Genomic DNA, 25,245 nt, shown 5'->3' on the forward strand with positions numbered 1-25,245 from the left:
GACAAGTTGCTCAAGTTTAGGAATATAAATGTTGTCCCATTCTTGTCTAATACAGGCTTCTAGCTGCTCAACTGTCTTAGGTCTTCTTTGTCTCATCTTCCTCTTTATGATGCACCAAATGTTTTCTATGGTTGAAAGATCTGGACTGCAGGATGGCCATTTCAGTACCCGGATCCTTCTTTATGGAAGCATATGGGTAGCGATATTCAATTTGGAATGTAATATGCAAAATGACAATGCAATATGTAAAATGGCAATGCATTTCTGTATTTACATTTACATTTTCCAATACATTTGTGCAACGTTTGGTGCAAAATGAAAATTAAATTACATAATTTTCATTTGCCATTTCATACACCAGTTTTAATATGTAAAATGAATTCTAATTTTAACGCTTGATAAGTTGCAAAATTAAGTATTACAGAAATGATTAGATATGTATAACATGTTCAAGCAAAAACTGTGGCAAAATGATCATTTAAATGCTATTTTTCTTAAATGCATTAACACTCACAGTCAAGACACTTCGATTGCATTTTCATTCAGTGTCCCGCAATGAATGTAGCAAAATTCAATGTGCACATTGAAAATGCATTCCGAGCCGATCACGTGTCCGCCCCCTCCCGACACGTCAATCACTGCATGAACAAGGCGGGGCTTGCAGAAGTTCAGAGACTCAAATCTCAAGAAGAGGATTCAAGTGAGAGAACATGGACAAGACCGTTGGTCCGTGTAAGTTTTGATCATTTCGGTTTATGGCTTCAATATTTCATTCGCACTGGTGGGTGGAGCTGAAACGCTCCTTTCATCTGATTGGTCGAATCGCTCCACCTTCAGCTCGGTCTTTTCATTCTTTCAGGCAGAATAAGAGTCAGTGCGAGTGAAGCACTCTAATGTTTGAAACCACCACTCAATGTTAATTAGCAAAATATTTGAATCAGATTATGCTGGCCACACAATTCGTGCTGCTGAGACCTGCAAATTATTTCTAGGTTGTAGTATTGTATGAATATTGTCCCACCGATAAATAGAGTCTCATTGGAAAAAAGTGAAGTGGAAATAAAAATCAATAATAGACTGAACAGTTCCATGTCTGTAACAAAGTCAAAGTCAAAGTCACCTTTATTTATATAGCGCTTTAAACAAAATACATTGCATCAAAGCAACTGAACAACATTCATTAGGAAAACAGTGTCAATAATGCAAAAATGATAGTTAAAGGCAGTTCATCATTGGATTCAGTTATGTCATCTATGTTCAGTTAAATTGTGTCTGTGCATTTATTCGCAATCAAGTCAACGATATCGCTGTAGATGAAGTGTCCCCAACTAAGCAAGCCAGAGGCGACAGCGGCAAGGAACCGAAACTCCATCGGTGACAGAATGGAGAAAAAAACCTTGGGAGAAACCAGGCTCAGTTGGGGGGCCAGTTCTCCTCTGACCAGACAAAACCAGTAGTTGAATTCCAGGCTGCAGCAAAGTCAGATTGTGCAGAAGAATCATCTGTTTCTTGTGGTCTTTTCCTGGTGCTCCTCTGAGACAAGGTCTTTACAGGGGATCTGTATCTGGGGCTCTAGTTGTCCTGGTCTCCACTGTCTTTCAGGGATGTAGAGGTCCTTTCTAGGTGCTGATCCAGCATCTGGTCTGGATACGTACTGGATCCGGGTGACTGCAGTGACCCTCTGATCTGGATACAGACTGGATCTGGTGGCCACGGTGACCTCGGAACAAGAGAGAAACAGACAAATATTAGCGTAGATGCCATTCTTCTAATGATGTAGCTAGTACATAGGGTGTTATAGGAAGTGTTTCCGGTTCCGGTTTACCTAATTAATGCAGCTTAAAAATCCTTTAACGGATTTGGATAATAAAAGCATATTAGTATGTTATGTGTATGCCAGGTTAAAGAGATGGATCTTTAATCTAGATTTAAACTGCAAGAGTGCCTCCCGAACAATGTTAGGTAGGTTATTCCAGAGTTTGGGCGCCAAATAGGAAAAGGATCTGCCGCCTGCAGTTGATTTTGATATTCTAGGTATTATCAAATTGCCTGAGTTTTGAGAACGTAGCGGACGTAGAGGATTATAATGGAAAAGGAGCTCATTCAAATACTGAGGTGCTAAACCATTCAGGGCTTTATAAGTAATAAGCAATATTTTAAAATCTATGCGATGCTTGATAGGGAGCCAGTGCAGTGTTGACAGGACCAGGCTAATATGGTCATACTTCCTAGTTCTAGTAAGAACTCTTGCTTCTGCATTTTGGACTAGCTGTAGTTTGTTTACTAAGCGTGCAGAACAACCACCCAATAAAGCATTACAATAATCAAACCTTGAGGTCATAAATGCATGGATTAACATTTCTGCATTTGACATTGAGAGCATAGGCCGTAATTTAGATATATTTTTGAGATGGAAAAATTACAAATTCACAAATGCAAGAAACGTGGCTTTCTAAGGAAAGATTGCGATCAAATAGCACACCTAGGTTCCTAACTGATGACGAAGAATTGACAGAGCAACCATCAAGTCATGCTTTCCACAGAATTTTTATGAACAACAAAAAATGTTATGCCATTTAAATCTCACATTCAATAGAAATTCATTTTAAATACAATGAATGGGATTCCATGCTGTTCCATGCTGCATTCCAAGCTTCAAAAGTAGCCTAAACAACTGGCACAGTTGTTCAAGTTTTACAATAGATTTGTGTAATGAATGGACCAAACTTTGAGTGAAAAAGAGTTGCAGAATAATCGCTGAGTCAAAATTAACAGGGCTCGTTTCCCATGGTTGCAAGCAATGTCGTTATTAACAATGCTTTTTGGATAAACATCTCTGGGGTCGCAAAATTTCTAAATCCCTGGTAGCTCTTCGGGCAGGCATTCTTCAGGTTTTGGTAGCCCATAATGGATGTAACTAGCCCCCCCCCCCCCCCCCCCCAAAAAAAAAGACATCTGCTGGACTTTAATGTGGACAAATCAGCATGATCAGCAAAAACTAGAAGCATATCGGGATGTAATGATTCAATAAAATTATGATGTGATAAAATTCACAAAACCACCATACAATTACACCATACAATTGATTTATATATTTATTTATTTATTACAAAATGTGATTTAAGACAAATTATAAATGACAATGTGTCCTTTTATTATTAGACAAAAGACAAAATGCTGCATATTTCTTTGTGAAATTGAAATGTTTAATAATAAAACGAACTTGAAATTTTAAAACAAATCCTAAATCAAATTAAAAAAAATCATACAACTAGAGGAAATATCTAAATTTAAACAAAAATAAAATGTCTGTGCTCTATTTTAAATCAGAGGAATAACTATCCAAAAAAAGATGCTAAATACATGTTATTTGGATTGTATAATTAACAAAATGAAGTAAAAACAGAATGGTCCGATTTTAGCTTTGTGAATGAGATGCAAGTGTCACTCTCTGACAGCAGGTGCCACTAATGTAACACCAGGTATTTAAAGGTTGCTGCCCCTTTAAGACCCAGTTCAATTCACAGGAGATTTATTTCTCCAATGTATACGTTCACTTAAGACATAACCGACGGTGTTTTACGAGAATATTTGCAGAGAAAATTATTTTGAGATAATTTTGTATGTGTTCATTCAAAACCAAGGATACGCAAAAAAGGTTTCAGATCTGTGTAAGCGCAGAAACGTTTTTGAATGAGTGAGCGCAAGCCCCAAATGCACGCAAATGATTTAAAACGTTTGAATCTGCAAGATTTCGAAACAAGTACAAATGATCAACTATGATCCGTTTCACCCCTTTAAGCGAGTGAACAACGCAAATCAAGGAATTTTACATCACTGTTCAAGATAGCCGGTCGGGCAGGGCGGTGATTAAATTTGGAGACCGACTGGAAAACACGGGACGTCGGGCTAGCGATTTTGCGAGCCCTGCATTTCAGATCTATCCAGTTTGTGAACCATTGGTTTCCACACTGGTTTTGTTAATCAAAATAAATAATTATTTCAAAAGATTGAATCAAAAGAATAATCTGTTCAGGAATCTGATCATGAACTTGTATTACCGAGTCAAAGATCTATTATAGAACATTTCAAATGAATAAAGACTTCAAGTTCATCTGTAAAGCACGTAAAGCTATCATTTGACTTTATAAACTTTTATTTCATGCATGATTCGTATGGATCTGTTAACTGAATGCAAAGTGTGAGTTCTAGGAGAATGTTTATGTCGTGATGATGAGCATGTATGTACGGGCACTGGGAGTCGTTAAGCTGCTGCACACAGTTTTTTTTTGTTTCAACCACTGATCTATATTATAGATCTATATTATAGATCAGTGGTTTCAATGGAAAATCAGTCGCCATATTGGTTGAAATCCCCAAACGGTTTACTTAAATATTACATTTAGAAGTGACATCAAAATAAAAGTAATCACTGGTAATGTAAACTACTTTTCAGATGTAACTGTAATCCGATTACCCCTTATTTAAATTGAATTATAACGAAATACAGTTACTCATATTTTGTATTGTAAATACGTTACGCCGTTACATGTATTTCGTCACTCCCCAGCCCTGTTTCTGATATTGCACCACTATTTTTCGCCACAGCATTGTGGGAATTGCTGATCCTCTGCCCATCTTGACTTCTGAGAGACACTGCCACTCTGAGAGGCTCTTTTTATACCCAATAATGACCCAGATCAACTTTTTCGGCCTCTTATTGCTACCTGTCCCAGCTTTTTTGTAATGTTTAGCTCTCATGAAATCCAAAATGAGCCAATATTTGGCATAACATTTGAAAATGTCTCAATTTCAACATTTGATATGTTATCTATATTCTATTGTGAATAAAATATAAGTTTATGAGATTTGTAAATTATTCCATTCCTTTTTTACTCACAATTTGTACAGTGTCCCAAAATGTTTGGAATCGGGTTTGTGTGTATATACGGTATATATATATATCGTTTATAAATTGAAGCAAAGTATATGTATACATATATATAATTTATATATATAATATTTTGTTAAAGTATAGTTTACAACTTGTAAGTATGCACCTCTTGTGCTTGTTGTTTGAATTTTTTTCATTCTGTAGTATTGTTTCAGTGCTTAATTAAAAGAACAACAACTCATTTCCAATAAATTATTACATGTATTGTATGTTCAAGGAAAAATACCAAACAAAACTCAATTTCCCATGTACCTCACGTTCACGCTCAACCCCGGAAGTAGATTCTTCTCCTCTTAACATGGCGCAAATAGCAGCAAACTAGCAGACACATTGCTGAAGTAACTGCTAGTACTGGTAAATTTGTAACAAAATTAATTATATGGATATTATCCCACTAGAGAAGTTATCCCAAGAAAGGTTGAGTAAGGTAAAATACGTTTTGTGCTATCTAACTCTTTGCTTGTTTGAAAGATCGCTTATTACTGTCAGTGCTAACCGACAGGTTTTATTATGAATTTTATTTCCCCACATTTTATAGAATTTAAAATAATTTATTTTAAGACTGTTAAGTGTGATACTCATCATCTGCTAAAGTTGCTACTCTAGGACAGCCAGAAAGCCTGTTTTATAAGATTAAGTAATCTAGCTACTATTAGCCCAATTGTGTGAGAGCAATTAACGAGCTATTTCAGTATGTAACGTTAGTCCTAAAAATTATTCAAGCATATTTATCTGCATCACGGACAAGTGTTTCTCGGTTTTCGAGTATTTACTGGACTCAGGTTTAGTCACAATTACAACAACCCTCATTCATTCATTCAAAATCTGCTATTGTGTTTCATTCGGGTTGACTTTTATTTAAGGTTAGTAATTGTAACCCACAAGTTATGCATGAGAAACCTCCCAAATTTCCTTCGGAGATGCTGGATATAGTTTCTGGATATAAGTGTACTGTATGTTACATTGCATCATCACTTCATCAGATCTGCCTAAAATACTTAATGCTCTAATATAAAGCCAGGTTTCCAAACTAATTTTGTTGACATTAAAATTAAAAGTTTTTAAATTATTCCAGTTAGATATGTCTTTTAAAAACTGTAATAAAATCTTAGGCAAAAATTAATTAATTAAATTAAAATTAATTAGGCAAAGGATACTGCATATATACAAACCCCTTTGTTGAAACCTCCAGATTGCCGCAAGTGCTGCTGAAATGGAGATGCCTGGATCATTTTGAGAGACCGGGCTTTAAAAATATGTGTCGTACTTGAAGTCTACAGGCACAAATAGATAAGTTGTAAAAAAAAATAAAAAAAACTTAAAATGTTTTTTGACAGTTTTTATTTTCAATGAAAATGTTTGCCTTGTAATGTATTGTCTTAGGAGAGGTTTACTAAAAAGATAATAGAAGTAATCAGAAGGTAAGTACATGAAAAGTGCATTGAATTGTGAGAAAATATTACTTTGAATGACCGGTATTTTTGACAGTGAGTCCTGTAAGGTGATTATATTGAGCATGTTCCTCAATGTTGAGTATGTAATATGGAAAAACCCACATTTCACATGTTAATATGGAAATAGGCTGACCTTGAAATTGTGCTTCCCTTTTCTTTTTTCATCTTTGTAACCTGTGATGCTCTTTTCTTTAGATTTTTTCACAATGGCGTCAGGCGGAGAACAAGCACATGTGGGCTCACAGAACTACAGCAATGAGGAAGGAGCAGCCTTTGACATGACCACTAGCGAGAAGGTAACACTGGGATATCATTACCAATAAGTCACTGCACTAGTTATTGCTGTTTTTTTTTTGTTGTTGTTGCAAATGTGACATTTGGCATTGATTGCATTTCTCCATCAGGTGGTGGAGCTGCTAAACCAGGCGGCCCTCATCTCTACAGAGGAAAAGCTTATTGTTCTCAAACAGGTTTGGAAATTCTTATCACATTGACGTAAACATAAAAATCAGATGGTTAGTGTTCATGATTATGTAGTTCTGTTCTCTGTCTTTTTATTATTAGGTGCAGGAGTTGATTATCAACAAGGACCCTTCATTGCTTGACAATTTTCTGGATGTAAGTGCAGTTCGAACAGACTTCACCAGCTTGTGTAAGGAGGTAGATGAGCGACACAGAAATTAAATTCACACTTTCTGCTTTCATCTATTCTCAACAGGAAATCATCGCATTTCAGACAGATAAATCAATTGAGGTGCGAAAGTTTGTCATCGGGTTCATTGAGGAGGCATGGTGAGTACTGGCTTATCTTAGATACGAATCATCGCACCTCAATAAATTGTAAAGTTAGTTGGAATCTCAAACTCAAAATTTATACACAAGAATGTTATCATAGTGGACTTATATCTGTGGAAATTTCAGTTTACTCCATCTGAGATAATTAATCTGAAATTTAAAAAAAACTTTTTCACTGATTAAAAAAAAATAAAAAAAGGTAAGTCTTAGTCTAGAAATATTCTGCATGTGCACTCAAACTCTACCCATTATAAAAGTGGGATTATAAAAAGTTTGCTATAGGCCAAGACACAGACTGCTGCTGTGTTTGAACCAAGTAGGGCTGCATGATTAATCGAATGCAGTTGTCATGCGCGTTTTGATACTTAGGTGTACAGTCGTCGCCAAAAGTTTTGAGAATTACATAAATATTGGAAATTGGAAAAGTTGCTGCTTAAGTTTTTATAATAGCAATTTGCATATACTCCAGAATGTTATGAAGAGTGATCAGATGAATTGCATAGTCCTTCTTTGCCATGAAAATGAACTTAATCCCAAAAAAACATTTCCACTGCATTTCATTGCTGTCATTAAAGGACCTGCTGAGATCATTTCAGTAATCATCTTGTTAACTCAGGTGAGAATGTTGACGAGCACAAGGCTGGAGATCATTATGTCAGGCTGATTGGGTTAGAATGGCAGACTTGACATGTTAAAAGGAGGGTGATGCTTGAAATCATTGTTCTTCCATTGTTAACCATGGTGACCTGCAAAGAAACGCGTGCAGCCATCATTGCGTTGCATAAAAATGGCTTCACAGGCAAGGATATTGTGGCTACTAAGATTGCACCTAAATCAACAATTTATAGGATCATCAAGAACTTCAAGGAAAGAGGTTCAATTCTTGTAAAGAAGGCTTCAGGGCGTCCAAGAAAGTCCAGCAAGCGCCAGGATCGTCTCATAAAGAGGATTCAGCTGCGGGATCGGAGTGCCACCAGTGCAGAGCTTGCTCAGGAATGGCAGCAGGCAGGTGTGAGCGCATCTGCACGCACAGTGAGGCCAAGACTTCTGGAAGATGGCCTGGTGTCAAGAAGGGCAGCAAAGAAGCCACTTCTCTCCAAAAAAAACATCAGGGACAGATTGATCTTCTGCAGAAAGTATAGTGAATGGACTGCTGAGGACTGGGGCAAAGTCATATTCTCCGATGAAGCCCCTTTCCGATTGTTTGGGGCATCTGGAAAAAGGCTTGTCCGGAGAAGAAAAGGTGAGCGCTACCATCAGTCCTGTGTCATGCCAACAGTAAAGCATCCTGACACCATTCATGTGTGGGGTTGCTTCTCATCCAAGGGAGTGGGCTCACTCACAATTCTGCCCAAAAACACAGCCATGAATAAAGAATGGTACCAAAACACCCTCCAACAGCAACTTCTTCCAACAATCCAACAACAGTTTGGTGAAGAACAATGCATTTTCCAGCACGATGGAGCACCGTGCCATAAAGCAAAAGTGATAACTAAGTGGCTCGGGGACCAGAATGTTGAAATTTTGGGTCCATGGTCTGGAAACTCCCCAGATCTTAATCCCATTGAGAACTTGTGGTCAATCCTCAAGAGGCGGGTGGACAAACAAAAACCCACTAATTCTGACAAACTCCAAGAAGTGATTATGAAAGAATGGGTTGCTATCAGTCAGGATTTGGCCCAGAAGTTGATTGAGAGCATGCCCAGTCGAATTGCAGAGGTCCTGAAAAAGAAGAGCCAACACTGCAAATACTGACTCTTTGCATAAATGTCATGTAATTGTCGATAAAAGCCTTTGAAAGGTATGAGGTGCTTGTAATTATATTTCAGTACATCACAGAAACAACTGAAACAAAGATCTAAAAGCAGTTTAGCAGCAAACTTTTTGAAAACTAATATTTATGTAATTCTCAAAACTTTTGGCCACGACTGTATAGTAAATTTACTATACAGAGCTGTAGTTCAATGACAAGTTACGCGAAAAATCGCTTATTAGTGAAGTACGGCCCTGTGTAGTAAATGCTGCTCCATCTGAACGCATGTGAAATAAATACCACATTTAATAACATATTTTTACTCCAAACACACTGCATAACTATATTTTATTTTAATGAAAATTATAATAATAACAGCTCCGATTAATCATATATTGTCATAGTCCTGTGTTTATTAGTCACGTTGAATCAATAAAAGCAGTTAAATCTTCTGTTTATCCAGCAGGGTTTCTTCTTCAGAGCGTATTTAGATTTTCGACGTAAAAGTGCCCTCTGGCCTTTGGATGGAGATTTACTGTTGATCACAGAACCATGCTTCTCTGAAAGATACGCATGACTATCACAGCTTCCGTCGAATCGCAATCTCGATTCCATTTCGATTTATCGTGCAGCCCTAGAACAAAGTAAAACAAAAATAATAAAGGTGGTTTTGCAATACAAAACACAGAGAAATCACTCAAAACTAAACTAGGAAAATTAGAAATGGTCAGGTAACCTTCATCAAACCATCTGAGAGGGATTGACTCGTACTGCACAATAAAAAATTTATAAATTCAATACTTCACATACCTATCATGACCAGTCCCTAAAGAGTTGCTTCTTGTTCATTCAGTAAAAGAGACAATGAGCTGCTTCTGAGGCTGATTGCCAACCTGAACATGCTGATGAGAGATGAGAGTGTGAATGTGGTGAAAAAGGCCATTCTGACGCTCACTCAGCTATACAAAGTGGCTTTACAGGTATCATTAGTTTTCACTCACATACACAGTATTCAGTGTTTGCCTGGGCTGATAGTTTTTAAGTGTCTGACATGTTTTTTATTTGTTTCTGTTAGTGGCTGGTGCGCGTTAAGAGCGTCTCGGACATGGAGGAGGCATGCTGGGATATGATGACCCAGATAAAAGAGGATGTTCTGGCCTTGCTGGATTCCGATAACGATGGGGTTCGCACTCATGCCATCAAATTCACAGAGTCCCTCATCATCACTCTGTCACCACGGACACCTGACTCTGACACGCCCAAGAAACAGGAGGGAGACATCAGCCTGGACAAAATCCCCAAAGACCACACATATATTCGATATGGTAAGAGCAGAGTCACATTTTCAAACAAAGTTTTGGCTTTCAGTATGGTTATCGTTTCTTTTAAATAAATGTATGTGCTTTATGTTTGAGTGAAGGGTGGCATGCATGCAGCTCATGAATTAGTGTGTTCAGTGTCTCTGATTTGCACATGCTCATCTCTGCATTTGGGCGCTTGTAACTTGCATTTGGGAACGCAACGTGCCAACCATCTACACAAACTAGTGATGAGATGTGCTTTTTAAACTGTCTGATGCCGATAAAGGCGAAGCTTTAAGGGCTTCCAGTGGTTTTAAAAGCTTTATTGTTTAAGGGTCACATCTCAGTGGAGTCAGCTTTCTTAATCTCGGCTTGTGTACTGCAAACACATACAAGCTTCATCACTGTCTGTCGTGCGAATCTGTTCCCCTTTCAGGCTTAACTGATGATAAAACTAAGGACATTATTAACTGTCTTTACATTTATGATGTAAAACTAAGGACATTATTAACTGTCTTTACATTTATGTTAAAAGCTGAAGCTCACGATTATGGAGAGGGGCATTACATTTTAGAAACGTGCACAATGCACTGGGTCAGTTGGCCAATCAGGGCAGGCTGTGCTTGTCAGAAGGAGGGACTTTGTAGAAAACGATGTGTTTGAGAGCGGTGGGGCATAGAGGACCTACAACAATGTACAGTATTTGAAAAATAATATATTTTTTTTTTTTTTCAACATTAAAGCATGTCAACATATTCTGTTACACCAAATACACAAAATAACGATCATATGAATGCTAAAAATAGCATCATATGACCCCTTTAACATTTGAAAATGAAGAAATTAAGACAACCATAAATAGCACTGTAATTTAGCAGTTTGTACTGTAGCAAGTTATTATATTACGGTAAGTACTTGATTTTTTTTTTTTACAGTAAAATTTCAATTTTTTTTATTTTTTAACAATAATTTGTATGAATTATAATTAAATAATAATAATAATAATAATAATAATAATAATTATTATTATTATTATTTAATTGTCACATTGATATAAAATCACACATTTGTCAAAATTTTGCAGCCTGGATGAAATCCACAAAGATCAAATATAAACCTTATAAACCTGATTATTTTTTTTTGATACTGAAATATTTAACATTTATATATTTAGTAGTAATAATAATAATTACTATTATTATTTATATTTATTATTCATATTGATTTATAATAATAATAATAATAATAAAACATATCGGGCAAATTGTGCAGCCAAGCACAGCAAACTTTTTTTCTTCACAATTATCATTTTCATCTGTAAAATCAAAGTGTACTGGCCTAATGTCAAAACTTAAAGTTTCACAGAAACATTTTCATTCTTTATTTTTGCTTCCCTTTCTTCTCTCCCTGTCTTCCTCACCTCCTCCTGTCCTGCTCTAAGACACCTTATGTGAGGAGGGCAAGTCGGCTCTGGAGCAGTTGTTGAAGTTTATGGTGCACCCTGCCATCTCCAGCATTAATCTCACCACTGCACTGGGATCACTGGCCACGCTGGCCAGACAGCGGCCCATGTTCATGTCCGAGGTGGTGCAGGCCTATGAGACGCTACATGGTGAGTTCCGTCCACTGACATTATTCAAAATACAAATCTACTAATGTATTTTGTTCTTAATCTGTTTTGTTGTGCTCCCCAGCTAACCTGCCGCCAACTCTGGCTAAGTCTCAGGTAAGCAGTGTGCGCAAGAACCTGAAGCTGCACTTGGTCTCGGTGCTGAAGCACCCCAGCAGCGTGGACTTCCAGGGCCAGATTTCCACTCTGCTGCTGGACCTCGGCATGTCTCAGAGTGAGATCACCCGCTGCACACCAGCCACCGTACAGCCCCGTAAGAGACTCCACCATGAGCCCTACGTTGAGGGCAAGAGGATCAAGATGGGTGAGTTGCTGTTACTTGGGCTGGATCAATTTGTTGGCATGGATCAATTGAAAAGGAGAGAAGTAATGCCTTGTTTGTGCTTGCAGATGCCCCTCTAGCGGAGGATGATGAGGATAAAGAAGAACCAGCTCCAGTCGTCACCCCAAAACCATCCTCCTCTGTTGGCACCCAATCTGCAATCGATCTCACTGCTGAGTTCCTGTTGCCTTTACTGAGCCCAGACAATGTGGCCAACCTGGTGAGTTTAACTTTGTGTGTTTCTTTAAATGTTTTAGTAATAATGCTAAAAATAATAATCATCATTATTTTAAAGTTTTTACTATCATATAAAAAAAAAAACATTCTAATAATTAAAAAAATATGAAGACAAAAATATGAATGCAAATTAAAAGTACTTAAAATTCAACAATGAATATTTAATAATTATGGTGTTGTATTTTACACTACACCTTACAGTGCTAATATGTTCTCCAATTCTTCACTTACAGTCATTTAAAAGCCTCAAACTTTATTTTGGTGGAAAACTGCAGGGAGATCTTTAAGTCTGTTTATTTGATGCTTCTCGCTATAAATATTGTAAAATCCTGAAAACTTCTGCACAAATATGATGGAAATTAGACAAAAGTGAAAATGCAGTGATCCTGGTGCATGTTTCTGAATGCACATAATAAGTAACATGCAGAGATGTTGTTTGTGTGAAGCAGTATTTTCTACAAAGCGAGTCACTCTGAGAATCTGAAAACACAGGAAGAGTGTAAATGAACACAGTGCTGCGCTATAATCTCAAACACGCTGCATAAAAGACTAATTCCGGTTATTTATTTTAATCTGCAACTGCGCTTATCACTATAACCTAAATGTGCTAACTTGCACTTTTTTATGATTTGTGTCAATGCAGGTGCTCATCAGTATGGTTTACCTGCCTGAAGTCATGCCGGCCTCCTTCCAAGCCACCTACACACCTGTAGAATCAGCCGGCACTGATGCCCAGATCAAACATTTAGCCAGGCTGATGGCCACACAGATGACTGGGGCTGGCTTGGGACCAGGTGAAGTGATAGTTATTTAAAAGCAAGGAGAGCCGGTGAGGGGGTTTGTGTGTTGAACATCATCTCCTCTCTCCTGCTGCACAGGGCTGGAGCTGTGTAAGGCTCGAGATGAAGAGGTGAAGGGGGAAGATGGTGGAGCGGGTGAGTCCAGCTCCAAAGACCCTCTGATCATCCGCAAGCTGTCTGCCGTGTCCCTGGGTCAAGCCATCTCAGTGTTGGGGGCGCAAGCGGCCTACAAGAGCCCTATCACTGAAGAGGCACCTCAGATCAAGAAGCTTCCAGAGCCCATTCTGCCCAGCACACAGCCCAAGTAAGAGTGTCCCTATAGCACATCAGTGATGAGCTGCCTTCTGAGGCGGCATCCTAACTAATACACAGTCTCATAAGAAACTGATTTGGAGTTGAACAAAATAGTGCTAGTCAAGTGAAGTGTGCCAAAGATGTGACTCGCAGCTTTTGCTGTTGGATATTGCATGGCACTAAGCTAATAATGTGATATTCTAACAAACAAATCTTAGCACACCCACATATTAGGTAAAACATTTTGTTTTTAAATAGTGACTTAAATTATGGAAGCACATGGGTAGCGATATTCAATTTGCAATGTAATATGCAAAATGACAATGCAATATGTAAAATGGCAATGCATTTCTGTATTTACATTTACATTTTCCAATACATTTGTGCAACGTTTGTGGCATTTCATACACCAGTTTTAATATGTAAAATGAATACTAATTTTAACGCTTTATAAGTTGCAAAATTAAAATGAAAATGTATTACAGAAATGATTAGATATGTATAACATGTTCAAGCAAAAAACTGTGGCAAAATTATCATTTAAATGCTATTTTTCTTAAATGCATTAACACTCACAGTCAAGTCACTTACGATTGGATTTTCATTCAGTGTCCCGCAGTGAATGTAGCAAAATTCAATGTGCACATTGAAAATGCATTCCGAGCCGATCACGTGTCCGCCCCCTCCCGACACGTCAATCACTGCATGAACAAGGCGGGGCTTGCAGAAGTTCAGAGACTCAAATCTCAAGAAGAGGATTCAAGTGAGAGAACATGGACAAGACCGTTGGTCCGTGTACGTTTTGATCATTTCGGTTTATGGCTTCAATATTCCATTCGCACTGGTGGGTGGAGCTGAAACGCTCCTTTCATCTGATTGGTCGAATCGCTCCACCTTCAACTCGGTCATATTTAACGGCTCTGGGTCTTTCCATTCTTTCAGGCAGAATAAGAGTCAGTGCGAGTGAAGCACTGTAATGTCTGAAACCACCGCTCACTGTTAATTAGCATAATATTTGAATCAGATGATGCTGGCCACATAATTCGTGCTGCTGCGACTTGCAAGAGACCCCGTTAAATTATTTCTAGGTTATAGTATTGTATAAACATTGTCCCACTGATAAAAACAGTGCAAATAGTTCTGTCTCCTTGGATAACAGTGAAGTGGAAAAAATAGTTAAATTTATGAAATAAAATTAAATAGGATTTTTTGGGAAGGTAAGTCTGGCCAGTTATACAGCAACACGAGTCAGACGAGTCTGAAGATCTGAGCTGAATTTGGTGAAACATTAAAGTTCTCGTCTGTGTCAGTTACTCTCATAATAAATAATAATAATAATGTTACCCGTATTTTTCGGTATAAGTTGCATCAGTCCAAAAATACGTAATGACGAGGAAAAAAACATATAAAAGTCGCATTTATTCAGAACAAAGAGAAAACATTACCGTCTACAGCCGCGAGAGGGCGCTCTGGGGTAGGCTACAGGAGCACTGAGCAGCATAGAGCTAATTTTACTATTTTCATTTCAGAAATGTAACAATATTAATTTTTACAATTATTTATTAATGTCACACACACATACCTAGTGCCTTATGACTTAAAAAATGAGAGTGGTAAATGTTACAGACATGGAACTGTTCAGTCTATTATTGATTTTTATTTCCACTTCACTTTTATCCAAAGAGACAGAACTATTTGCACTGTATTTATCAGTGGGACAATATTCATACAATACTACAACCTAGAAATAATTTGCAGATCTCAGCAGCACGAATTATGTGCCCAGCTACATCTGATTCAAATATTATGCTAATTAACAGTGAGTGGTGCTTCACTCGCAATGACTCTTATTCTGCCTGAAAGAATGAAAAGACCGAGCTGAAGGTGGAGCGATTCGACCAATCAGATGAAAGGAGCGTTTCAGCTCCACCCACCAGTGCGAATGAAATATTAAAGCCATAAACTGAAATGATCAAAACGTACACGGACCAACTGTCTTGTCCATGTTCTCTCACTTGAATCCTCTTCTTGAGATTTGAGTCTCTGACCTTCTGCAAGCCCCGCCTTGTTCATGCAGTGATTGACGTGTCGGGAGGGGGCGGACACGTGATCGGCTCAGAATGCATTTTCAATGTGCACATTGAATTTTGCTACATTCATTGCGGGACACTGAATGAAAATGCAATCGTAAGTGTCTTGACTGTGAGTGTTAATGCATTTAAGAAAAATAGCATTTAAATGATCATTTTGCCACAGTTTTTGCTTGAACATGTTATACATATCTAATCATTTCTGTAATACATTTTCATTTTAATTTTGCAACTTATAAAGCGTTAAAATTAGTTTTCATTTTACATATTAAAACTGGTGTATGAAATGGCAAATGAAAATTATGTAATTTAATTTTCATTTTCATTTTGCACCAAACGTTGCACAAATGTATTGGAAAATGAAAATGTAAATACAGAAATGCATTGTCATTTTACATATTGCATTGTCATTTTGCATATTACATTGCAAATTGAATATCGCTACCCATGTGCTTCCATATTAAATAAGATTTTCCACTCAATTGAGTTTTCTTAGTTCACTTTCCCACTGTTTTTGATTATTTCTGCATGACTATTAAATAATAATGATTTTTAATCATGAGTATTATTATTAAACAAAGAAATTAAACAAAATAAGAAATATATTGTAATAATTGCACTGTAAAAAAAAAAAAAATTTATATATATATATATATATATATATATATATATATATATATACATATACATATATATATATACATATACATATATATATATATACATATACATATATATATACATATACATATATATATATACTATATACTATATATATATAATATATATATACTATATACTATATATATATATATATACTATATTACAATAGTAAACTTACAGCATAATTTCTTCATTTTCAAACTTTTCAAACTTGAAATGTTCACCGTTTCAGAGCAGAGCACAGCACTGTGTTCATTTACACACATGCAGCTCCTGATACTGTGTTTCTCAGCATTTCATAGCAGCCTAATTCAGTAAATGAACCAAGCTGCTCTGAAACGCTGACAAATATATGATATGACTGATATGACTATCACACTAAGTGATATTGCTATATCAGTTTTATTTGTGTTTATGTTGTTTTTAAAATGCCAAATCCAGTGTGTGGAAAATTCCTACCTCTAGTGGGTTGTCTCTAGTTTTAATTATCTGTTTTGATTGGTTGTTTCTTTTTGTTTTCCTCCCCATCAACCCTCATTCAGAGCTCCTGGGGCCAGTGGCAGAAAAAAAGTGTTTAAATTGGCCGACGTGGTGCAGCCATTTTCAGAGGCTCAGATTGAGAAACTCAGCAACATGGCCATCAAGCGCATCCTCCAATCAGAAAAGGTCATTGCACAGAGTGGGATGTCCCATGTGAGTTTGCTTTTTGGGGCTTTTCTGTACATACCACCTCAGCCTCTATATCCATTTCCTTTCACTTTCACTTTTTTTTTTCACTTTCATTCTACTAAGTCCACATTCCTGTTTTATCTTCTCCCAGGTCCGTGTGAAGCTGCTTGCACGGTTGGTGACCCAGTTTGAGGGTGGGAAGAAAAACGACTTGTTGCAGTTTATCTTGGAGGATATGCGGGGCAGGAGTGAGCTGGCCTTTTCTCTGCTGTACCACGAGTACAATGAATACCTGAGTCAGCAGCCCTCTGCCTCCCTGGACAGCTATGAGCACTGTCTGTACACACTGCTATCTGGCCTGCAGGAGAAACCAGAGCAGAGGGATGGGTGAGAAACACCTCATAACATCACAAATTATTCATCAACATGATACAATCATCAGTGAATTAAAACAATTCATCAGAAAGCTAAAGTTGCAATTTTTTGTTTATTTTTGCTTGCCGATATGACAGTGTTTTTATATATTAGAGATTCTCAGTCTAAATCTCTTTGACCACAGATAGAAGTCCCCCTCAGATTTTAAGTTAATATTTTGATCATTTAACACATTTGCATGTTCATGGTTCTCTGATGTTGGTTAATGGTCATATGAAATGCAAGCAAACATGTAAAATATTTTGTCTAGTTTGCATTTTGATTTTGTAATTATTTAAATTTTACATTTATTTATTTAATAAACCCCAGTTGCAAACCCTATCATGAATTATTCTGCATTCATCTTAAAATGGGTAACATTTGATGCATAATGTGTAATTATTTGTTTTAATCTTTGGTTAAATTTGTAGAAATCTACTAAGGAAAGTCCATATTTGATTTATTTCAACTTTTTCACGATTTTAAAATGCCCTCATTAGTTTATTTTAATTGTCCTACAGTGAGACAAAATAATATTTAAAAGTACAAATATTCCAGAGGTAGTTTTTCAATTAATGAGATTATAAAATCTGCATCCATAATGCCTGGTTCACATGGGACGATTTTAAAATTGTCGGCCGATTTTCCAAACCTGAGAGACCCCACACACGGCGATAAAAAATCACGGGTCTAACAGTGTTGGTCATACAATGTGTGGTGTGCAGCCACACGGCAAAATCAACACATCACACACGAACCGATTTGACTCCCGAGCATTCCCAGGTCAGATCCCTCGAGATCTAACGTGAATTCAGAGTAAACAATCATGGCGGATGAAGAGGATGCAGTGGCCATAGTTTGTCCTTTGTTTGTAACCGAAAAAAAACATAAGAAAAAAAAGAAAAGGCGATTGTCAAAGAAGCGGAGACAAAGTCCTCCATCTCCAACGTCCACTGGACTTTCTGGTGCGCCAAGCCGCCGGCTGTTTTGATTTTGTTTCCCGGTACTTCCTCGCCGCCTCGTCACCGCGCTTTCTGATTGGCTACACGCCACAGTCCACAGGCTGCGTGATCGTTTGTCCTCGGGGGACACCACACACGAGAAGAAATCGGGCCAAATAAATCCAACATGTTGGATATCCCCGATTTGAGATCGGAGCGGTCCCAACGTCCTTCCGAGCAGAGGAGAGCAGTCTAAACACACCACACACGGCAGGAATATCTGATCAGATTATTTTACGATAATCGGAGCATCCTTAAGATTGTCGGAAGGTGTCAATCGGGGCTAAAATCGGCCTAATTATCCTGCCGTGTGAACCAGCCTTAAGAATTAACTTCCCGAAAGGTTTTAGATATTCTCACAGGATATTTGAATTTCTCGAACACATTTCATATGAATTTGTCAGCAACACAAATTCAGTGCTTGTTTTATATGAACTAATATAACAGTTTATATGATATTTTTACCTATTCCTGAATTTCATTTATGACAGGCTTTTCACCAAGCTTGTGTTGGAGGCTCCAGTCATCACAGACTCAGCACTGGAGGTGATTCAACGCTACTGTGAAGACGAGGTCAGCCACACTACTACACTTCACCCCTGTTGTAACTTTTGTTGTTGAATAATTAAGATTTTCGGAATAGAAGCATATGTGATGCTAAGTGTAAATAATTAGAAACACTTTATTTTTATTATGTTTTGTTTATTTTGAAAGATCGCAATGATGTATCTCACCCTGTTATACTTCAAGTACACACTAAGTATGCTGATAACTTTATTAATCTTTTAGCCTTGTCAAGTATGTGAGTTGTATGGTTTTTTCTTCGTGTTCTGAAGTAAAAAGAACGAGAAATATGACATCCGTGTAAGCGTCTCAATTTTCAAGAACTTTCACTAACAACCCCCATTAAAAGTGTCTGATGCCATCACTTATACAGTCATTATCTGCATATACATTTACTTGTTAAATCTTCATAAAAGAAGCTCTAATGTTTCTTATTTGTCTTTCAGTCCCGTGTTTACTTAGGCATGTCCACTTTAAAGGAGCTCATCCTCAAACGCCCATCCAGACAGTACCAGTACCTCAATGTCCTTCTGAACCTCAGCTCTCATGAAAAAGAAAAGGTTAACCTCTAATCAGCTGTCAGTCATTGTTTCATGGAATAATTACTTAAAAGTATAATAACAGTCTCCACTGATGTTCAGGTGCGCTCCACTGCTCTCAGCTTCATCAAGCGCATGTATGAGAAGGAACATCTGAAGGACTGTATTGAGAAGTTCGCTCTCACCTACATGCAGTTTCTGGTCCACCCAAACCCACCTTCTCTTCTGTTTGGAGCAGGAGAGGATACAGGTTCAGATACTTTTCCTAGACTTTGATTAGGTTCATGGTCTATGTGCTCATATTTGAGAATTAAATTACCTTCCTATAGAAAGAAAATGAATTGCTACTATGATAAAGTAGTGTAACATGAACTCACTTGTTCAATCCCGCTGTGTTCTCAGAGGTGGCGGCTCCCTGGACAGAGGAAACGGTGCGGCAGTGCCTTTACCTCTATCTCTCCCTCCTTCCCCTCAACCATCGTCTGGTGCATGAGCTGGCTGCTGTCTACACCGAGGCCATCGCCGACATCAAACGCAGTGTGCTCAGGGTCATCGAGCAGCCTGTAAGACACTCTCATCCAAAACTAGATTCCTCAAATGTTTATTCAATCTTCATGTCTTCGGCGTTCAATCTCAATATCCTGCTCCGTTAGGGTTTGTCTGTTTTGTTTGTTCACGGACACTTCCTGTGAACTAAAATAGTGGGGAACTAAACTACAGATTAGTTCAAATTCAATTAAAAGGGGACTTTTTTATTCTTGAGAGGATTTTAACTAAAAAAGTCTTCATATTTTAATTTTCAATGCGTATATGTTAAAAGTTTATTTTGTCAACATTAACAGTGTAATTTTAGAAATATTTATATACTATTGTAATTTTTGTAATTTTTTTTATTAAAAGCTCTATTTTGAATTTTCATTTAATTTTTGCATTATGCTTTTGTCTTTTTTAATATTTCTTTTTGGTTTTCCTTTATTTCAGGTTTAGTTTGACTTATTTCAGTTCGTTTTGACCTATTCCTCACAGCTAACAGAGATGGACCAAAAGAAAAAATAATTTTTATTGCATGGTTGAACTTTATGATAACTATAATAGTTTCATCAATGTTTTTTCATAGATAAGAGGAATGGGAATGAGCTCTCCTGACCTGCTGCTCCTGGTGGAGAACTGTCCTAAAGGAGCAGAGACGCTTGTCACTCGCTGTCTGCATATACTGACTGATAAAGGTGTGTGTGTGAATGAGAACAAGAGTGATGGTGTCTGTATATGCATCTAAAAGTTGACCTCGCATGGATTGTTTCATGTTCACAGTGCCGCCATCTCCTGAGCTGGTGGAGAGGGTGAGGGATCTTTATCATAAGCGAGTGCCAGATGTTCGCTTCCTCATTCCAGTCATCAATGGATTGGAGAAGGTTTGTTTTGTCTTGTGTGTCTTCCTTAGATGTCTTGTATTGTTTCATCCACATCAGAGCTAATCACAAATGCACAGCAGTGGTGAAATAAGTCAATTAAAATTTTCCATATTTAGGTGATGTTAGACAAGTGAAGCATCTAAAAACCTCTTTCACGTGATAAAAGCAATAACACACGATCTGGAGTGGAGTTGACCGCAGCTCTGAACAAGGCTCATCTAGTTAGATTTCAGCGCCAGAAAAATCTGTTTTATGTAGGGCAATGAATTAATCGATCCTAACATTAGAATTTCTAATCCTAAAATATATTTTCATAGCTTCAAATTAATGTGCAGACAGTATTTTAATGAGTACATAAGTTGTTTAATGCTAGCTTTTACTAAAAAATACAAATATTGGTGCATTTGTTTCATGGTATCTCGATGCAATGCATTTACACCTGTGTGTTCCTTAATCACTGAGACGAGTGGGTTTCTGACGGATCAAAACCAAGTAGCCAGACGCAGCTTGCAATGTGCAAGCATCCTGCGTGTGGGGAAAAGATATTAGCGTAGCATTAATTGATAATTACTTTAATAATTTAAACTGCATTCATAATGATTCCTTGATTGTGTTGAACAGAACGAGGTGATCCAGGCTCTACCCAAACTCATCAAACTCAATCCTATTGTGGTGAAGGAGGTGTTCAACAGACTGCTGGGCACTCAACATAGTAATATCTGCTTATTTTCTTGTGCATGTAATGATGTTGACAAAAATGAGGCTGCTTTCATTTTATATTATTGGTTTGTTTGAAGTTCTTTTCAGGATGGTGTAATTTCAGTCTCATGTTTTGCTCTGGATCAGTAGAATTCTAGTGAACTTGAGGGTTTGTCTGTTCTGTAGGTGAGGGCAGCTCCTCCATGTCTCCGCTCACTCCTGGAGAGCTCCTCATCGCCTTACACAACATTGACTCTTCCAAGTGTGACATGAAGTCAATCATCAAAGGTATCATGCACACAAATCCCATCTGTTTGTTTCAGCAAATTTATTTAAATGCTTCTGTTTATCCCCATTCTCATTGATGCAAATTCAGCTTTTGAATGCCATACATTTTTAATATTCAGTCATTATTGATAAATTATAAAAATGAAATGAAAACAATTTCAAAATATATTGATGATATACAAATTATATATATATACAATTGTACACATTTTAGTGTATTGAAAACCTGATTTGATTGTTTTTTTTTTTATGTATGGTTTGTTAGGATCGGACAATATTTGGCCGAAATGCAACTATTTGAAAATCTGTAATATGAGGGAGCAAGAAAATCTAAATATTGAGGAAAATCACCTTAAAAAGTTGTCCAAATGAATTCTTAGCAATGCATATTACTAATCAAACATTAAGTTTTGATATATTTACTTTAGGAAATTTACAAGAGATCTTCATGGAACACAATCTTTACTTAATATTCTAATGATATTTGGCATAAGAGGAAAATTAATAATTTTGTGTAATGTAATGAATATATTAATAATCAACATTGAAAAAGATAATGCCCCCAATGTAGTGAGAATTCTTTCATTCACCCTTTTGCTGTGTTTTTTTTTTCACTCTCTTTAATGTTTTTTTTTTTTTCTTTCCACTTTGTTAATTTTCCCTCTGTAGCCACTAACCTGTGTTTTGGGGAGAAGAATGTGTACACGTCCGAGGTGCTGGCCGTGGTGATGCAGCAGTTGATGGAGCAGACCCCTCTCCCCATACTGCTGATGCGTACGGTCATCCAGTCCCTCACGATGTACCCACGCCTGGCTGGTTTCGTCATGAACATCCTAGCCCGACTCATCCTCAAACAGGTCAATGGACTGAACCCTTTATGCTCATTACCGGCACAGTTCTCATAAATAATCGCATCATACTCCTCTCTCATGATAATCTTTTGCTGATTGACTGTTGATCGATCCTGCAGGTGTGGAAATATCCTAAAGTGTGGGAGGGCTTTGTAAAGTGCTGCCAGCGCACCAAACCCCAGTCCTACAACGTTCTCCTCCAGCTGCCTCCAGCACAACTGGCTAGTGTGTTTGAGCGCTGCCCGGAGATGAGGGAGCCCCTCCTACAGCACGTTCACTCCTTCACCCCTCACCAAGTGTGTATCACAAAGCTTGCCGGTTTTATCCTGAATCGGTGTTATCTGGGAAATGAATGAGAACTGTCATCTGTATATACTGTGTGCACCAGTGTTATCGTTAAACATAAAACATTGTTTAAATTCAATCAAATTAAGCTGAAATAAAATTTAAATATTCATGGACATGAGAAATGTTAATAAAATAAGATTGAAATATTAAAATAAACAATTCAGTCAAATAGAAATATAAAATAAATAAGAGCAAAACATTTTTATAGCACATATAATGACTAAAGCTTTAAATATATATATAATATAAATATAATATAAAAATAAAAGTGGAGTTAAAATATTATGTATTAAAATTATAGTATATTAAAATATTTATTTATAAATGTTAGTTAACAAAAACAACTACATTTAAAAGCGAAACACAAAAATTTGAAAAAAAAAGTTGCAAAATGTATTATTTATTCATATAATATTTCTAAATGTTATGTATTAATATTTATGTATATTAATATTTTTATTTTAGATGATACATGAAACACATGCACAAACAAAAAAATATTGTACCATAATGCTATTCCAAAACATGGATATGAATAGTAGGAAGTGAAAATAGTTTGTGAGAAGTGTTTTAGAAGAGAAAACTTAATAAACCTGTTATAAATTTTCACTTATAAATAATTTTGATTTAATCATGTTGTTTCATTGTTTCTGTAGCAAGCCCACATTCCAGCATCTATAATGACCGTTCTGGAGGCCAACAGCAGGAAGCCAGAACCAGAACCACAACCTGAACTTCATCGTCCAGAAATAAAAGAAGAGAGAGAGGTATGTTGCAATGAAAGGAAGCAGTGACAGGTCTTTTCTTCTGTTTTATGATGTATATCCGAGTGTAACAGATTATCGAAACAAGACAAAAATGTAGGTTGGTCTTATGATTCCACTCATGAGTTGTTGATTTGCACTTTGAGATGTGCATGGAGACGTTGCACTCACTCAAAAGTTGAATGCAAGCTTGTCGTCGATTGTGAATCGGTAGGTTTAGTCAGACAAAATGATTGGAAAAGTCTAGCATATGTCACCAGAGAGAAGACTTTCATTTATACTGAAGTTATCACATTCTAACTAAATATCGGTTTTCAAAAGTATTAGTTATCAGCCACATAAACCGATTATTACATTGGTTGATCTCTACAAAATACCATGAACATTACAGAAATGAGTTTAATGTTCATGACCTGGATAATCCACCAGTAAAATAGTCTGTCTTGTCCACTTTTGTTCATTAAGGTGCCAGTACCAAAGCATATATCAATGCCTGCACCAGTATCACAAGCAGAACCTCCAGCCCCGACACCGGTCGAGTTTACTGAACCACCACCACAACAACAACAACAGACTCCCAGGAGCGAGGAAGTAGAAGAGCCCATGGAACAGGAGGAGACCGACCATGCTGCACTGGAGGTACCTTCTGAAGCCGTATCACAGGTAAAACATTTGAATCATCTTCATCATCATCAATCATGGCACCCATGCAGACCAGTACAAGAGCAAATAGCACTGGCTGACCGATGACTTTTACCTTCAGCAGGTGGAGGTGTCTGAGGAGGCATCACAGTCCAACTCCATTTCAGAGAAGACCGATGAACCCATGGAAGAGTCGATTGCGATGGATGTGGCTGAGCAACCCAAAGAGGAATCTGAGGATGTCGCTCCAGAAGCAGGAGAAAGCAGCGTGGACTGATGCTGCTTGAAATCAGTCTGAACAGAAGCACCCACATTGAAAAGACGTCTCTTTCTATACTGCTCTGTTCAGTGTATTATGTATCTGTTAGTTAAAAGTAAAAATGTAAAATGGAATATTTTGGTTAATTTCTTTAGTGGTTACGAATTGTTCAAATTAGTTTAAAAACAAATCGATTTTGAATGTGCCACAATGTTTTCATTTCTGGAATAAAATGCCATCTCCAACCCGTAAATAATGGAAACAAATCACTGGTCTCTGTACTTAAAGGCCCGTTCACACCAAGCACGATAACTATAAAGATAACGATAAAGATATAGTTATAAAAATCGTTCTCAATATTAAAGAATAGCGGAGTCCACACCACAACTATAACGATAAAGACAAAGAGAAACGATATCGTTGGAATCACTTTCAGAACGATTTTTTTTGTTCTGATGAACGATAAAAACATTGCCAACCAATTATAGTTATCTTTATAGTT

The 25,245-nt window shown here is 37.2% G+C and overlaps 1 protein-coding gene across 1 annotated transcript; it reads left to right on the plus strand.

Annotated features, from left to right (window-relative positions):
- Positions 1 to 6,581: 6,581 nt before the first annotated feature.
- Positions 6,582 to 25,009, plus strand: sympk (symplekin). The gene is made up of 26 exons (XM_059547246.1): positions 6,582 to 6,704; positions 6,813 to 6,878; positions 6,973 to 7,026; positions 7,127 to 7,200; positions 9,810 to 9,936; positions 10,032 to 10,281; positions 11,699 to 11,869; positions 11,952 to 12,191; positions 12,278 to 12,429; positions 13,090 to 13,240; positions 13,325 to 13,550; positions 16,836 to 16,986; positions 17,114 to 17,349; positions 18,869 to 18,950; positions 19,388 to 19,501; positions 19,583 to 19,730; positions 19,883 to 20,043; positions 20,598 to 20,706; positions 20,792 to 20,892; positions 21,514 to 21,604; positions 21,778 to 21,879; positions 22,549 to 22,736; positions 22,850 to 23,026; positions 23,735 to 23,845; positions 24,308 to 24,505; positions 24,606 to 25,009. The coding sequence occupies exons 1-26, from the start codon at positions 6,588 to 6,590 to the stop codon at positions 24,759 to 24,761; spliced, it is 3,753 nt and encodes a 1,250-aa protein (XP_059403229.1). The 5' UTR covers positions 6,582 to 6,587; the 3' UTR covers positions 24,762 to 25,009.
- Positions 25,010 to 25,245: the final 236 nt, after the last annotated feature.

This window comes from Carassius carassius, chromosome 4 (genome assembly GCF_963082965.1).
Source record: "Carassius carassius chromosome 4, fCarCar2.1, whole genome shotgun sequence".
Taxonomy (NCBI): Eukaryota; Metazoa; Chordata; class Actinopteri; order Cypriniformes; family Cyprinidae; genus Carassius; species Carassius carassius.